General features: G+C 40.3%; 1 protein-coding gene across 3 annotated transcripts in view; it reads right to left on the bottom strand.

Annotated features, from left to right (window-relative positions):
• Positions 1-2,198: 2,198 nt before the first annotated feature.
• The window catches only part of Eya3 (EYA transcriptional coactivator and phosphatase 3), a 99,971-nt gene continuing 84,414 nt past the window's right edge, over positions 2,199-17,755 (bottom strand). For all 3 annotated transcript variants that reach the window (XM_047554031.1, XM_047554046.1, XM_047554038.1), the window contains 4 exons: positions 17,522-17,636; positions 16,039-16,160; positions 7,904-8,004; positions 2,199-5,588 (listed from right to left, as the gene is read on the bottom strand). In XM_047554031.1, the coding sequence (XP_047409987.1) occupies positions 5,508-5,588; positions 7,904-8,004; positions 16,039-16,160; positions 17,522-17,636 (419 nt within the window). In that variant the 3' untranslated portion in view covers positions 2,199-5,507. The remainder of the gene's footprint in view (positions 5,589-7,903; positions 8,005-16,038; positions 16,161-17,521; positions 17,637-17,755) is intronic.

The following is a 17,755-nucleotide window of genomic DNA, read 5'->3' as shown; positions in this document are numbered from 1 at the left end:
CCACCTGGGGTAGCTGGCCCCTTCCATCTCTGCACACTTCAGGACTCACTGAGGTGGACAGAGCCCAGATGTTTCTCCAACCTGTGCTCTCCCTGGGGAACTGCCCTCAGTCTCTGGCTTTCCACAACTTGCCAGACCTAGACCGGCCCCACACACCCAGCTGCAACCTGATGGACCTGGGCTTCAGCTTCCCCAGGCCCTGTCTTGCTGCAGTCCCAAGATCTCAATGCCCTTTCAACTTGCAGAGAGACCACCAGGGTCACGCTCACAAAGGAGCAACCCTGCAAAGAGGCAGCCAGATGGCGGCCACTTATCACACCGAGCAGAAAGACCTCAGGTGCAACAGACCTGCAGGGACCCAATATATTTCCAGGTCCTGGCCTGTGTCCCCAGACTGAGGTGGCTGTGCCCCAAGATGGTGGCAGTGGCAGCGGCAAACTTGCAGGTCCAGATCGGTGTCCCAAGATGGCTGTGACCGCATGTAACCAAACCTGCGGGTACTGTGACAATGGACTTCCAGGCAACAACAGCAGGCAACAGGCGATTCGCTGGCGGTCTGCAGGTTAACACTACTTTTCCACCATAATTATCCTTGTCATGCAAAGATGAGGCCCAGGGAATCGGTCATCTTTCCCAATAAAAGACCTAGTGTTTTAGGCAACTCCCCATTTCTCCACACCAAATCCCAAAGATGTGCTTCAAACTTTATTTGGGGGTAAGCTCTCATTTATACTGTCTAGATGAAACTGTCATATGATGGATGTATTATAATGTACTACTGTAAAAGCTATGGAACTCGGCAGTTGATTCATTTTTGTGAGTGTATACTTCTTTTTTTTTTTGGTAATGCTGGACATCTAACCAGAACCTGGTGCAGGCTAGGCAAGTAGTACCACTGAACTGCATCCCCAGCCCCATTTGTGTATATTTGTAAACTTTATAGCATCAAGAATTTTAAGCAGGGTGCAGTAGCACACACCTGTAATCCCAGCAGCTCAGGAGGCTGAAGCAGGAGGAGCAGGTCGCAGACCAGCCTCAGCAACTTAGTAAGGCTCTAAGCAATGTAGTGAGACCCTGTCTCAAAATAAAGGGGCTGGGGATGTGGCTCAGTGGTTAAGTGCTCCGGGGTTCAATCCCCAGTATCAGTGGGGAGGGAGGAGTTTTCACATTACTTGCAAATATTTTCCTTGAAGATTTTTTTTTTATTTTTTTTTGCGGTGCTGGGGATCGAACCCAGGGCCTTGTGCTTACAAGGCAAGCACTCTACCGACTGAGCTATCTCCCCAGCCCTTCCTTGAAGATTTCTAACAAGAATCTTTTCAAATTTGAAGAAACTTGCTGATTTTTACCTGTCATTAAACAGCTTTCAAGAGAAATGTGTATGCTTTATTAGTTTTATTAGGGTGAGATGGAGATGTTCATTTACTCTATGGGCAAAGAAACTGAATAACACCTCTAACGTACACTTATAACTGAGAAGGAATATAAGCAACTATCAGGTTTTCAACTCTGGTTCAAAATTGGCACTTAATAATGAATAATAAAAAGATTCAATAAATAGAATAAAACGCAGCTTCCTATTTTCTGGGCACATTGATTTGGGGGAAAATACAATTTACAGTCTGACATGTATGGTACTTGGAAACAGAATCTAATTCTAATTTCCTTCATTGAAAATAAAAGGGAAAAAAGTTTTGTGCCTGTTTTCTAGACCAGTGGGGGACAAACAGACCTGAATCTGAAGAAATGAAATGAGAAAAGTAGTTGATATGACATGAAATCAGGCCAAATCACAGGAGGTTTGATATCAGTTTGTCAGTTTTATTGCTTTTATTAAGCTCAACACAGCAAATATTGATTTCTCTCTTTAATAATTAAAGTTCAGCACATTTGACAGCAAATGAAATTTCTTATTCCAGTTCTAAACCTTAAAAAGCAATGTCATTTAGAAACATTTCAGAAATAAATGCTCCCTTGCGAATTACTTAAAAATATTTATTTTACTTTTCCCATGTATGCTTATTTATACTAAGTGGTTAGTTTTTTACTTTTACTTTCTTGGTGAAATTAATGACCCAGTTATTGAAAAGGTGACACCTTTCTAATGACTTCTTCAGAATACTTATGAAGCCCTGATTAGGAGCCTGCATGGTTGGCCAACTGAGCTGATCCTATTTAGAAAAGACACAGGAGAAAACTGTATAGAAAATAAAAACTTTATTTTTTTCAAGTTTATAAGATAGTTCCCATTACATATAACATTATGGTCAAGGATTCTACAGCCACGAATGCCCGCAGTCACATAAATATATCCAATCCAATCCATGTCTTTCCAGCTAAAAGAGGCATCTGAAGTCCAGAAAGTCATGTGTGGAGTAGAGGTCGTCCTTAATGGGATGGCTCCTGTCAGTGCACTACGAAGCAGCCAAGGAGCCTTGCTTGCTAGAGCTGACTCAACAGAGGAAGGGACAGACACCCGTTTTCAGGGCTGGGATACAACTCAATTTTCCCTCTTGTGATTAAGATGTTCTAGAATCTCAGAATTCTGGCTTCTATAGTATATACCTGGGGAGTTCTAACTTCCAGATGAAAAAGGAAACCAATTTAGTGGTAAGAAATAGAAGCTTGCTAAAGGAGGGGCCCTAATTGCTGCCTGCAGAGGAGTGAGGAGAGGTAGGCCCCACGCTCACCGCTCACTGGCCTAGGCATGGCTCTCCCAGAAGAGGGGGCCGTGCTGGGCCCTGTGCTCCTCTGTCAGTCAGTGGCACTGACACCCATTCAAGGCAGTGAGCATCTAGAAGCTCCATGTGCTGCAGTTGGAGTCTGCTAATCAGATCCTACATGGAGCTGTGGAGTTTGTATAAACTGCGAACAAGCTGTGGCAAGTCTCTTGGGACACTAGCTCTGTCCCCCAACTTGTGGAGCAGAAGACAGGAACACCCCCAAATCAAACAAAAGCCCAAATAGGCATCTAAAATCTGCAGTAGGCGTCCATTCTCCTGGACACCACCAGCTGCCCCAGGGGCAATGGACAGGGTGATGCTAAGGCACGGTCAGTTTTACATTCGAAAGTCAAGCCACCTCTTATCCCAGGGCACACCAACACCTCCAGAGTCACTAATAGACAGTCCTCTCCATGAGACGTCCAGACCATCTTACAGAGCCATAATGCCTGGTTGTGGGAGGACTTCTCAACCGGTTAATCTCACACGCACTCTTTCCAGTGAAGAGGGCTTCCCCTTGATCAAAGGACCCACCAGCATCCTTTGGCCTCAGCTTCCAACTCTCTTGATATTACACACTTATTTTCCTTTCCAGGTCTTTGTGCCAAGGAGGAGAAGACAGTAAGAAGGGTAGTGTTCCCTGGATGATTTCTCTTGGTGGAGATAGCTAAGAAGTTCTTGCTTTCTGTCTGCCCCCTGAATGAGGGTAGGAGCCACCAGAAAGGTATAGAGGCTGTTCTCATCTCTTGGCCAAGTTCAAGGTCCTTTTGGAAAGAGCTAAGCATGGGCAGTCAGATCAAGAGGAAAAAGGCCATTAAAAAGGGGAGTCCAAGTCATATTCTAAGAATAAAGAGCCTGCCATAGGTGGGGAAAAGGAACATTTGTGTTACCTGTATGTGTGAGAGGGTGCCACTGTGCAACTTCATAAACCTTAAGCACAGCACAGCAGGTGGTCTTTGTCCAGGGCAAAAAACCAATACCTAAACTGGCAATGTGGCATGAAAGTAAAATCCACCCTAGAGTTTTCTAAGATGGGCCATCAAGCAAGGCAGAGCAGTATCTGGCCAGTTGTGCTGAACACAGACCCAGAAGGGTCTGCCTCAGACTCCATCTCCCTCTTCCCACACCCACCTGGAAACAAGGCCAAGAAGTGGCCAAGTGATGAGCACCAACTTCAGCTCCTTTCCCTAAACTTCCTTCCTAAACTCTGAGGCATGAGGCACTGTCCATCAGTTCTGAAGGAATGTGTGCCAGCCTTGCTGTTGCTCTCTGGGTGACTTGGCACTCCTTGTGCTACAATATCTCTTAAAATGGGTGCACAGCATCTCTGCGGATAAGCAGTTACAGCTGGGGTTGGTCACAGATCTCCTCCCGAGGACCAAGCTGCTTCTTTGAGGTGCTTATTCAACCACCTCTTTCAGTTCTAACAGAAGTTTCTCACATCTGAGCAGGTGCCCAGCTTGGTCCTGGAGAGATGGGGCATCCAATAAACATGGCTGGGCTAGAAGGCTGGGACTAGGGCCTGAAGTAAGGGAGACAGCACCCTCATTTAAATCAGGAAAGTCTTTCTGATCTCCTGGCTTCCCGTTTTAGAATGGGATTTGAGAAACAGGGTATTCCATGGGAAACTGAGTTGGATTACAGTCATCTGATCTCCAGCTCCAGGCAGAGATCTGGGTACACACATGCCTGGGATACCCTGCATGTGGCTGAAGGGTTTCCTTGAAGAAGTAGTTATAAGCCTGTTCTTTGTCTTGATTTGAATTGAGTCCAATGGGCAGGGACTGGCTGACGCACTGAAGTGGATGTGAAGCGCAGAGGGCAGGAAGGGGTCAGAGCCCAGCATCTGATGACTAATACAGAAGAGGCTGCAGGTTGTGCATCTGGTGGGAAAGGGTGCTTCTCTGCAGAAGGAAGAGGTGGAATCTTCCTGTCTCAAGAGCCAAGGAAGGTGAAATTCCAATAAGCCCAAGTCCCTTCCCTCCAGTTTGGAGGCTAAACCTCTTGGGATGTAGCCTCTGAATTAAGTTGAAGGCTTAGGATTTACTTCTAAGGGAAGGAGATTCCAGGGTTGTGCCATATGGTTAAAAAGAAGAGGGACTGGCAAGGGGGCTGAGGCTTGCATGATGGGAAATGCCAAAGGCCAGGCTCCACAGATGGAAAGGAACCATCCTAGAGAGCAGAACACTGGAGCAGCTGAGGAGGTGGTGCCGACACAGAGAGGTATTTTAGATATTTCAATTACTATATTCATGAAAACATTACATGTCCCTTTCTTGCTAGAAAAAGAAAAGGGGGGGGGGCGGAATCCTGCTTCAGAGACCAGACCCTTACCTATAAAAATAACGTACAGATTCACTGGAAAGAAGTTCTACAGCTAAGAAGATCCTAAAGACTGCAAGAGATGTTCTTATAAAACTGCTGCATTTATGCTATCACAAGAGAAGCTCTCAGTCTGGTCATGGAATAAGAGTACAACTCTGCCCCAAGAATTTCCTTTTCTTTTTTTTCTTTCTTTGAAACAAAACAGAAGAAATAAAAGTAACTGTAGCTGCAGCGGGTCCACTGTGCTCTCATCCGACTGTCTGCAAGGATGAACACGGGGCTGCAGCTCACTCGGAGCGAAAATGGTTGGTTCTGATTGTGTTCTCGCCAGCATTCCATGGAGAGAGAAAAAGAGAGGGAGAGAGAGGAGGATGGGAAGGAAGTTCCCAGTTGGTTCTGGTCTCTGGCTCCCTTCAGGAATGAAAAGGAGCCCATGAGGAAGACTCCTCATTTCAGTTCTTAGAGAAAATCAAGCTCCAAAGCCTGGTGAAGGGACACTAGGTCTCCATGGTTTGTGATCCTCCAGAACGGCATGTTGTGCTGGAAGAGAGGGAGGACACCTGGTTAACCCAACTCCTTTTGGGAGCTTCTACTTACCCATATGCCTTCCTCCACATCCCTTTCTCTCAGGTGCTTGGTAACCCACCCCACAGGGCTGCCATTAGGGTGAAATAAGTCATGTGTACAAAAACCCTGTACATCACAGGATACTTTACAAATGAGAGGAATTTTTATTAGGCTTCAGTAGTAACTGTGCTTTCATGCTCCAATTATTATATGAGGTCTTCAGGATCATATAAAATAACCCAGAAAATAAATCAGAATTAAGATAACACTGATCAGAAATAAGATAACATTATCAAGACAATTTCCTACAAGTTTCAGAACTATAGGGCCCAAATTTTGTCCATGTCCAAGAGGTAGAATATATAGATCCAGAAAATAATAATCCCGTATCATGTGGTCAGAATAAGGTCAAGATACTGTGTGCTTTTCTGGAAGTCACAAACTCAAAGGAGGGTTTAGATATACCCAAGTACTGGATATACCCACGTACCATGAAGTTGAAGGCAATTATTTTTACTGATTGTTTTATTCAAATTGGACACAGTTCTTTTGACACATAGCTGTTTTTTTCAGGTCAGTGGCTCCTGCATAATATTTAAAAGGGTATAGTACAAAGAAAAGGAAGTAGATTTGTTATACTACATTCAGGAAAGCCAGGCTAGGACCAATAAGTGAAAGGTAAGAGACAGGAACTTTTTCTGGGTGTGGTGGCGCATGCCTGTAATCTCCGTGGCTTGGGAGGCTGAAGCAGGAGGATCGAGAAGAGTTCAAAGCCAGACTCAGCAAAAGCGAAGCACTAAGCAACCCAATGAGACCCTGTCTCTAAATAAAATACAAAATAGGGCTGGGGATGTGGTTCGGTGACTGAGTGCCCCTGAATTCAAACCCCTGTATCCTCCCCCACCAAAAAATAGAAACTTTTGTCCAATGGAAGGAGGAACACCCTAACAGCTTCAATGACCCCACAATGGAACAGACTACCTGGGAATCGGTGTCTTCACCCTTGGGTATTTATGCATGCAGGGACCAGAGTTTTCTGTCAGGCTGTGGTAAAGATCATTTACAGGGTAGAGGTTGGATTGGGTGAAGCACTAAAGCATTTCCAGTGGGTATATCTAATTTTATTTTATTCTTTTTTTGTGGTGCTGGGGATGAACTTGAAGCCTTGTGCATGCTAGGCAAGCACTCTAACATTGAGCTACATCCCCAGCTCCTACATTTTATGGTAGATGATTACAGACACGAGCCTTGAGATTTCAGCTCTGCTAATGACTCGTCCTTCTCCCCAGCTCTCTTTTACAGACTGAGAAGTACTGACACTTTCACTCAGTGGTGTCTTCCCCAAAGAGGGGAACAAGAAGTACTTTAGAATGAAAGCTTCAGTGACAACATATGCGAAAAAGCAAAGGTTCCTGAATAGCTAATAATGTGTCAAGTGAAAACATAATGAAGCCAGCGGCACAAGCCTGTAATCCTAGTGACTTGAGAACTGAGGCAGGAGGATCACAAGTTCAATACCAGTCTAGATGACTTAGTGGGACCCCGTCTCAAATTAAAAAAAAAAAAAAAAAGGGTTGAGGACGTAGCTTGGAGGTAGAGCACCCCTGGGTTCAATCTCCTGTAACTGGAAAAACCCAAAACAAAACCAAAAACTAAAGAAAAAAGAAGGATGACATGGCGTTGGGACCTGTACTGTAAAGTTTGTGAATACAAACTTTTTGGGGCTTAAAAGCAGGAAGGACTTTCTCTACAAAAGCAACTCCAAATTGATTGTACCATTTTTGTTTGTTTATTTTTTGAGATTCTGAAGTCTGGAGAAGTCAGAATGATTTGCCTTTTTGCAATCAAGTCTGATGTGCCTTCTCAGATGAAGATGGAAGATGGGGCCCATCTCAGGTTTAGTGATGGGATCCCTGTAACAGGTCTGGAAGCTTTTAAAATTCTTGTGTGGCAGGAAGGAGTGGGAAGAAGATCTACCAATTTAGAGGGAAAATTCCCTTTGAGGAAAAAAATGATTGTCTTTCTCTTTCTTTAGAGTAAAGTACTAATACACAATAGATTGCTACAGTTTTATAGTTTTTTAAAAATATTTTTTAGTTATAGATGGACATAATATATTTATTTTATTTATTTATTTTTATGTGGTGCTGAGGATAGAACCCAGGGCCTCACACATGCCAGGCAAGCACTCTACCACTGAGCCACAACCCAGCCCCAATTCTGTAGTTTTACCATTTTTCTAATTGTTCCATGCATAACTATGTAGACTATTTTTTTTAATCAGTTACCTGTTTGGCTGCAATCTCTTCATCTCGTCCATCTCCAATCACTACATATGTGACTTTCTTTCCAAATCTTGACACAATTCTCTCAAAGCAACTCTCCTTACCTGATGAGAAGAAGAAATTTCCTATTAGGATATTTTTTCCTATCTTTTTTTCCCGTACCAAAGGACAGAATTTGCTGCTCCATTCACCTGTCAGTGCTTAGACAGACTAAGCAGCAGTGCAGTTTGTTTGGTGGGAGTTAGGGGTAGAAGCCAGAGATCTAGTAGGCCCCTCTGTCCAAAGAATGTGAAACTGGCATTACAACCACCAGCACCATCACAACAGCAACTTATTTTAACCTTTACATTGAGGGTGAAGGTCCTAAGATCTTAATGTAAAGGACTTTATAAAAACGGGAAGAGATGGGTCTAGGCTGTGTGATTGCTGTGAATACCACAACTCTCTTCCTGTACATCTCCTGTACGATGGGTATCATTCCCTACTTTTCAGGTAATCATGGAACTTTGTAGGTTTGGTGACTTGCCTCAGATTACAAACAAGCTAGTAGCTAGAATTGGGATTTGAAATCCAACTCCCAGTTCTGGTTATTGTGCCATGATGAATGACACATGTATGTATGTTTTTTTTTTTTTTTTTTGGGTACTGGGATTGAACCCAGGGGCGCTTTATCTCTGAGCTATATACCCAGTGCTCTTTTTTCAATTTAATTTTTAAAAATTTTTACAGACTGCATTTTGATTCACTGTACACAAATGGGACACAACATTTCATTTCTATGGTTGACCACAATGTAGATCCACACCACTCATGTAATCATACATATACATAGAGGAATACTGTCTCATTCTACTATCCTTCCCCCACTCCCTCCTGCCCTTTTCCTCTACACCATCCAAAGTGTAATTCTGAGACACGGTTTCGCTAAGTTGCTGAGGCTGGCCTTGAACTTGTGATCCTCCTGCCTCAGGATCCTGTGCTGCTGGGATTACATGTGTGTACTACTGCACCCAGCATGATGAATGGTTTTTTATAAGAAATAAAAGTTAAATCATAAGGCCTTGATTTCTTTAAAAATAAATGACAGACAAAAAAGTCATTTCCTTCCAACTCTTAATTTTTCAGAAATGGTCCTGGTCATAGATCTTGTCAGAGGAGCTCCAGAGTAAAACAGAAAAGTTAACAAGTAACATGACAGCTACATTTGCCACATCCGGAATTTCCTCACTTACTATACTTTCTGGCTGCAACTGAGATATTGCATCACTATAATTGACCTTGGGAAGTAAGTGATAGAAATCTACTGCAGATAGTTCTAAGAAACAATTGGGTGTATCGAAATTCAAATTCCATCTGGAACCAACATCTAAAACATGCACACATGATAACACCGTGGGAAAGATATTTTCTGTGTATAAATGAAAGGAAATTAAATCCCTTCTTGCTCTTTCTTTATTATCTCTTGTACTTTATTTCTGTGCTTCTGCCTGCTTCAGTTAAGTAAGGTCCTAACTTTGCTTCCTTCATCATCCTACTCCATTAGCCTTCTCATTCTTTGTTCTTGCCAGATTCAGAAACACTTAGCACCAGGATTCCTGTCAAAAGATAAAGGGGCTTCCTCCTCAAGACATGTGACTGCCACCTGCTGGAAAATGACTGTAATACGTAACAAAGACTGATTTAAGAATATATACCTCTGTACTCAGAAGTCCTGATTGCTTCATCTGAGCATCTACAAGCCTATGTGGCACCTCAAAACAGATGGATGGTCTCCTGGACAAGACACTAATACACTCTGGGTTTCAGCCTTTATAATATAAGTCTTGTTTTAGAGCACTTACGTGCTTTTAGTGCTAATATTTCATTATAGCCCAGTCATGTCTTACATTCCGCAGAAACATTCAATTGTTGTTTGTTGAGTAAATGCATATTAATTTCACACATGATTCATGGAGGACTGTAGTCCATGTATTGAGCCGTGATTTAGTTGAAACAGTAAACAATCCAACTAATAATGAATACTTATCACAGTCAATGTGTTGAACAGAACCATTACACCTTTACAAATCAGGGACTGGTCAAGTCTCCAGACCCATGATCTAATGCAATCTGTCTATAGAAGAGAACTTGAGTCCGATTTCAGATTTTCTCCTAAGAACTAGTAAAACAAACCTCATATTTAGGGTTAAGGACCCAGAGACATTTTCACAGTCCTGGCATGCACTGATGAAGGATGAAATATCCTCTTGAAAGTTCCCTCTAAAAGGATTATGAGACTAAGAGACTTATTAACTCCACGTAAAGTATGTAGCTACATACATGAATAAAACGACTCCAACAAAGTTGGTAAAATACTTGTGTTTTCATTCTCAGAACAATCCTGGGCATGAGCTTTTCTGTCCAGGAGGAAAGAGGCTAGTCAGTTTAACACAAGTCCAGTAACTGAACATGGTGAACTGTAAGATCAACCAAACTGTTGGAGAATATTAGTTCCTGGGTTTTCTCTATCAAAAACACTTTGGCATTTCCAGAATGAATCTGAGAATTCTCCATAATGTCCAAGATCACAGAATGACCATTAAGAGAATCATAATTTTCTAATCATTTTGGAGATACTGAAAAAACATCTTGCTCCCATTTCATAGTTCTGTGAAGGAAAGCCTTGAACCTCCCACTGCAGTTACCATGGTAATAGATTCCACTGCAGCTCTGTAAGTTAGCTGGGGGTGAACTGAGACTGAGGAAAACCACCAAATAAGAACAGTTACTGTCATAGAGAATAAAATTGTTTCCATTAGTCTGATGAGCCTGTGGGTGTCAGGATTCAGTGTAATAAGGACTACAGAAAATCTACCTTTCAGGCATGAGAGGTCACAATGAATGCTCTGGGTTCTTATGAAGTGCACAATCAAGTAGCAGCAACATTGGCTATATCTGAAGGGAGCCTTCAGGTCCATTTCCCCACTACCCAGTCCCTTATAAATAGAATATTCAACCATATGAAAAAGTATGGAGAATTAAAAAACCATAGTAGTGGGTGTAGGCAGTAACTAAACTACCTACTAAAAACTCAGTTTGGTCAAATATTTTTTTTAATTTAAAAAATATTTTTTAAGTTGTAGATGGACACAATACCTTTATTTATTTATATATGATGCTGAGGATTGAACCCAGTGCCTCACACACGCAAGGCAAGGGTTCTACCACTGAGCCACGATCCCAGCCCAGCTTTGTCAAATCTTAACACTTCAACAACACCTGCAATCCAAGTGAGTTGGGAGGATGAAGCAGAAGAATCGAAAGTTTGAGGCAAGACCTTTAGCAACGCAGCAAGAACTTGTCTCAAAAAAATACAAAGGACTGGTAGTTCAGTGTCCTTGGGTTCAATCCCCAGTACCAAAACCAAAAGCCTGGCATGGTGGCGTAAGCCTGTAACTCCAATAATTTACAAGGCCAAGGCAGGAGGATTGCATGTTCCAGGTCAGCCTCAGCAACTTAGTGACAGTTTGTTTCAAAATGGACTGGGACTTAGCTAAACAGTAAAATGCTCCTGGGTTTAATCCCCAGTATAAAAAAAAAAAAAACAAAAAAACAAAAAAACAAACAAACAAAAACCCACCACAACAAAAGCCCTTAACATCCCACAGTTGCTTTAGATTAGAATAAGATATTATAGATTTACTTAGAATTTACATTGCACCACTAAAATGCAAACATTTAAAAACCTTGATATAAATGTCACATACTCTACATTATCTGTCTGCAATGTGTTTTTTGTGTTCAACAATGTTTTTCACACTAATCTTGTCATACTTCACAGGTGTTATTGAAGTTCTAATTCAGTTCATTCACCAAACTCTGGGAACTAAATCTAGAGCCTCACTTGTGCTAGGCAAGGGGGGCCTACCGCTGAACCACATCTCCAGCCCTAGTTCATTTACTTTTGCAAAATACTATTTATTGTTTGAATATTTCTATTTACCTATTTTCTGTATATGGACAGGTTCAAAATTAATTATTTTCCATTATAAATAAGGCTGAATAATCCTTGCAAATATCTCATTATGCATGTGAGAATTACTTAAGTCCAAGGGTCAGGAAACTTTCTGCAGAGTCAGGATAAATATTTCAGATTTTGCAGGTCATATGGTCTCTGTTACAACTATTCAACTCTGCTTGCAGTGTGAAAACAGTTATATAAGTGAAATCGCATAGTCATATGATCATGCACATCTCAAACTGTACTAGATATTAACAAACTGTTCTCCAAAAGAGATTATATACATTTTTAATCACACCTGCAGAGTAAGACTTACATTACTTTCACAAAGCTTGTCATTTAAATTTTTGTCTGACAGATGAGAAATGCACCACATTTTAAATTACATTTCCTTAATCTGTAGCTTAATTGGTGAGGCTAAGGAATTTTTCATAAGTTTACTGACAGCTTGTTTTTCTTTTACTACAAACTATCTGTTTTAAGAGTTTTGCCTATTTTTGTACAGGCAAAATTATTTGTCATTTATTGATTTGCAGGAGTTCCTTATGGATTTTATGTATCAATTGCCAATTAAATGTGTTACAAATATCTTCTCTCCCAGTCTGTGACTTGTCTGGTTGTCTCACTGTATAAAAAATTAAAAGCTTCATGCAGTCAAAATGTTCTTCTTTTTCCCCCTTTTGTACCTCTTGACTTTTGTAAAAGATATTACAGATACTCTTCTATATTTCTTCCTGAAAAATCAAGTTTTGCTTTCCATTTTTTTTTTTTTTTTTTGGTGGGGGGTACTGGGCACTGAACCCAGGAGCACCACTGAGCTACATCCCTAACCCTTTTTATTTTTTTATTTGACACAGGGTCTCACTAAATTACTTCGGGTCTTGCTAAATCCCTGAGGCTGGATTTGAACTTGGGATCCTCCTGCCTTAGCCTCCTGAGTTATTGGGATTACAGGCATGAGTTACCACACCATGCTCATGTTAAATTTTGTTTTTGGTACAGGACATTGAACTCAGGGGTGCTCAACCACTGAGCCACATCCCCAGTCCTATTTTTGTATTTTTGAGAGACAGGGTCTCACTGAGTTGCTTAGCATGTCGCCATTGCTAAGGCTGGCTTTGAGCTCCCAATCCTCCTGTTTCAGCCTCCCGAGCCACTGGGATTACAGGTGTGAGCCACCACACTCAGCTCATGTTAAATTTTAATCTATCTGGAATTGAACTGACTCGTTCTCAGCCTCCATTGCTATCACCTGGTCCAAGCCAAACATGATCACAGGCAGAATTATTATAGTAACCTCCTAACTTGTCTCCTAGCTATTTGTCTCAAGACCCTGCACAGCAGCAAGACTAATCTGTTTAAAGTACGAGTCCAATCATGTCACTCTTCTCAAAACCTTACAACAGCATTTTATTCAACAAGGCCCTACAGAATCTCCCTGCTGTTTCCTTCAACTTCTCTGATCTATTTCTTACTATTCTTTTCTCCCTTGCACTTCTTTGAACATGTTGCCAACCTTTTCCACTTTTCATTTCCTCTTCTTGGTTGGCTGTTCTCTAAAACATCATCTCTTTCAGGTCTCTGTTCAAAAGATATCTACCTGTTGACAGGCCTTCCCTAGTATTATTTAAAATATGGCCCTTGGCCTGGGAATGTAGGTCAGTGGTAGAGCACTGGGTTTGATCCCCAGCACCACAAAAAAATAAATGACAACTAAAACAAAATTATAACCCTACCTTCTTTCTTAATTTTTTTCCCCATAGTATTCATTACTATCTGTTATGTTTTACTTACTTGTTTCCTGACTGCCTCCTCCCAATACACCAGGAATTTTCTCCCCCCATACTCCCTCATTGTTGTATTCCCCCTAGGTCTAGAACAATGCCTGGCATGTAAAAGGTGATCGTATTTTTTTTTTTTTTTTTTTGCGGTGCTGGGGATTGAACTCAGGGCCTGAAGCTTGGAAGGCAAGCATTCTACCAACTGAGCTATATCCCCAGCCTGTGATCATACATTTTTGAAGGAGAGGCAGAAGAAATGTCAATAGGATTTGATAAGATTTACTTATAGCTTTCAGATTCTGTAATATTAAAAAAATTAGATTTTTTTTTAATGGAGAAAGTTGATCCACAGGTGTGTAGTAGATTAAAAAATAAATCACCACAACTCATCTTTTTTTTTTTTTTAGGAACTGGGGATTGAACCCAGGGGGGCTTAACCACTGAGCCACATCCCCTGTCCTTTTATATTTTATTTAGAGACAGAGTCTTGCTAAGTTGCTTAGGGTCTCACTGAGTTGTTGAGGCTGGTTTTGAACTCTCCATCCTCCTGCCTCAGTCTCCTAAACCTCTTGGATTACAGGCATGTGCCACCACCCCACCCAGCTTCACAACTCATCTTTAAACTCCTGAGACTTTTCCTTTACTATAATAGGGAAGAAGGAATCACATACAAAGACCAAAAGGGATGGGGAAATGGGATGGTTGTCACTACTCTTTCCACAGACCATGTGCAACACACAAGTGGAGTGGGAAGGTCTGCTACCCTCTCAGCTGCACAAGCTGATTTATGTAAACATAGTGTCAATTCCTTCAGTAAGTACTTACTGAAAATCTAGCATTTCATTTTTATTACTTCCCTTATAAATTCTCATTTTATATGAGAAAATAATATCTAGAAATATGACAATTTGCTTATAGTAAAAGCTAGTAAGTGGAGGAACCAGACTTGAATCCTAGTCCTTCTTTTTCACTTTCTTTTTAAAAAACTGTAGTAAAATATGTGCAACATAGTGAGAACCCATCTCTTAAAAAAAAATAATAACCTAAAATTTCTCCCTTGGCTCAATCCTCAGTATTGCCAAAAACCAAAACACAAAAACACCATAGAATTTACTAATTTAACCTTTAACACTTTTTTAGATTGCAGCACACAAACACATAAAATTCACAACTTAGTCATTTTTTAAAGGTAGTTAGTGCACATTGTTGTGCAACAGACCTCCAGAACTTTCCATCATGCAAAACTAAAATTCTATTCTACTCTAAAATTCTATTCTACTCCCTATTTCCTTCCTCCCCCAATCCCTAATAATAACAATGTTTTACTGTTTTAAGAATTTTACTACCCTAGGTACCACATATAAATGGAATTTATATATATATTATATATATATAATTTTTTTTTTTCCTTGTGGTGCTGGGGATTGAACCTAGGGCCTTGTGCATGCAAGGCAGGCACCCTATCAACTGAGCTATATCCCCAGCCCTATATTTTCTTTTTGTGACTGTCTTATTTTACTTAACATAATAGCTTCAAGATTTATCCAAATTGCAGCATGTGACAGGATTCCTTTTCCTTTTAGGCTGAGTAATAGTTCAATTATTACAGTCACAACACATTTTGCCTATCTATTCATCCACTGATGGAACACTGGTTTGCTTCTTCTTCTTGGCTATTATGAATAATGCTGCCATGAAAATGAGTTTGTAAATATCTTTTTGAGACCCTGCTTCTGGATATTTGGACACAACTCAAGAAGCTTAGCATCAATTCTTTTGCATATTTACCCAGAAGTGGGACTGCTGCCTCACATGTTAGTCCTATTTTTAATTTTTTTGAGGAACCATCATACTGCTTTCCACAGTAGTTGAATCATTTTACAGTCTCACCAAGAGTGCACCCCAGTTTAAATTTTTCCACATACTTTTCAAGACTTGTTATTTTCTGTTTTTTGGTAACAGTCATCCTACTGGGTGTGAGGGATTTTAACCATATTTAAGTATACACTTTAGTCCTTGATTTTTAATCCAGTGCTTCTTCTATTGTACTGTATACTCCCTGTGAAAAAGAGAAACTTGAAACGATGGATGGATAAAAAAATACATAATTTGTAAGCTAGAAATTATGTTCTTTCAAATATGACAAAAGAAAGAAGCATATTCACGTAAATTATTAGCTGTGAGTTCTTGAGTAAGCAATATAACTGACAAGCCTCAACTTCCTCACTGAAAATGCCAGACAACTGCTGTATGGATATTATATACAAAGTTTCTCACAAAGGAGTTGGTAAATAATATACAAATAGTAGAAAGTTTTATTGTAAGGCCAGTGACGAGAAAGAGAATAGAAACCATACCAATTTTGGTAGCACTATAGATGTTTTCAATAGGAAATATTTCTCCTAGTCCATATAGGAGAACCTTGGCCAGGGCTGGAACCAGCTGGGTGGTTGTGATCAGAACATTCACACAATTCTTTCTATAAGGGAACAAGAAGGAAAAGAAAAGAAAAAAAAAAAAAAAAAAAAAAGGTGAAACTAAACCAACTGGGGAGCAATAATTTATATGTGCCAACTTTTTAGGATCTAACTATTAAAAATTAATCTCAAAGGGACTGGTATTATCATTTAGTACCAATGTTTAGTTATTACTCTTAATACGTCAGGTCTTCTTTTCCTTTGATACTGGGGACTGAATTCAGGGGTGCTTTAACACTGAGCTCACCCCCAGCCCTTTTAATTTTTTGAGACAGGGTTGCCTGTGTTGCTAAGGCTGCCCTTGAACTTGTAATCCTCCTACCTCAGCCTCCCAAGTAGCTGGGATTGCAGGCATGCATCACTGTGCTCAGTTCAGGTCTTATTTTCTATAATCAAAGGGCAAAGATAATATATATATATATATATTGGTCTCTCAGTAAACAAAGCACAGCAACTTAATTCATGACTTATTTCCCTGCTGACCATGCTGTAGTTCACTGCAACTTGTTAGCAAATACTAACTCAAGTCACCAATACCATACTTTACAAAACAAATTAACAACAGAGTTCTCACTTACTGTTCTATTTAGTCTGAATATAAGTTAGCCCATAAATGAAATGATTTAAGTTCTCTTTGCTTTTCACAATAGCTACTCAGAGTCTAGAAAATATTAATTCCATGAGTCCTTTACTTTCACCAGATATTGACCCCTCAGTGACTGTTTATTTGGTGGTAGATTTGGAATCACTGCTTTGAGAGAAGGAACAATAGCATATTGGTATAAATATGGCTGCATTTATTTCCTAGTCTTAAGCTTCAAGTTGATATCTCCCTAATCTGCTTAATGTATCCTTTTTCTTTTGAATTTCTTTCCTTCTTGAGTGGGTCCAGGTACATTTCTTAGAACTTTCTGTATGTAGGATATTTGTGATAAGTCTCCTAACGATATTCTTTGATTCATTTCCTGGGCTGGAGATTATAGATTACTGAGTTTTAGTTTGTGAACAAAACCAACGGGACAGAAAAATGTTCTCTTAAAACTCTAGGGTGTGAGCCAGGGTAATAGCTCAGTAGTACAGTGCTTGCCTAGCACAGGTCAAGGGTTTGATCCTTGACACCACATAGAAACAAATAAATAAAAAATAAAGGTTAAATTCTTAAAAAACAATGACAGCAACAACAATAAAAAAAAACCCTCTAGGGTATGCTGTTAACATAAAAAGACCTTGCCTCCCACCTAAGTACTTCCCTGAATCATTTAAACACACCTCACCCCTACCCCAAGCCTTATTTTAGGGTTATATGGAAGGATAGAAAAGTGTCTCTCTGAGAGGATGAGACTGAAAAGAATCATTTCCATACCTGGATTGGATGAGAAGTAAGGATTTTAATGCAGTTCCTAACCAGGAATCAGTTAAAACTTCAATTTCTGCTCTTAATCTCTGTAGTGCTTCCTTTCTCTGGGGACTGAGGAGGCCTTTGGAAACAAAAGTAGACATATTTATCATTTGACATCATATACTTTTTGATACTCAAAAAGCAACTTACAAATTTAATTTAGAAATAGTGTAAAGCCCTGAACAATATATTTCTCTT

The sequence above is a fragment of the Sciurus carolinensis genome, chromosome 1 (genome assembly GCF_902686445.1).
Source record: "Sciurus carolinensis chromosome 1, mSciCar1.2, whole genome shotgun sequence".
NCBI classification, from domain to species: domain Eukaryota; kingdom Metazoa; phylum Chordata; class Mammalia; order Rodentia; family Sciuridae; genus Sciurus; species Sciurus carolinensis.
This window is presented reverse-complemented; position numbering and strand designations above follow the sequence as displayed.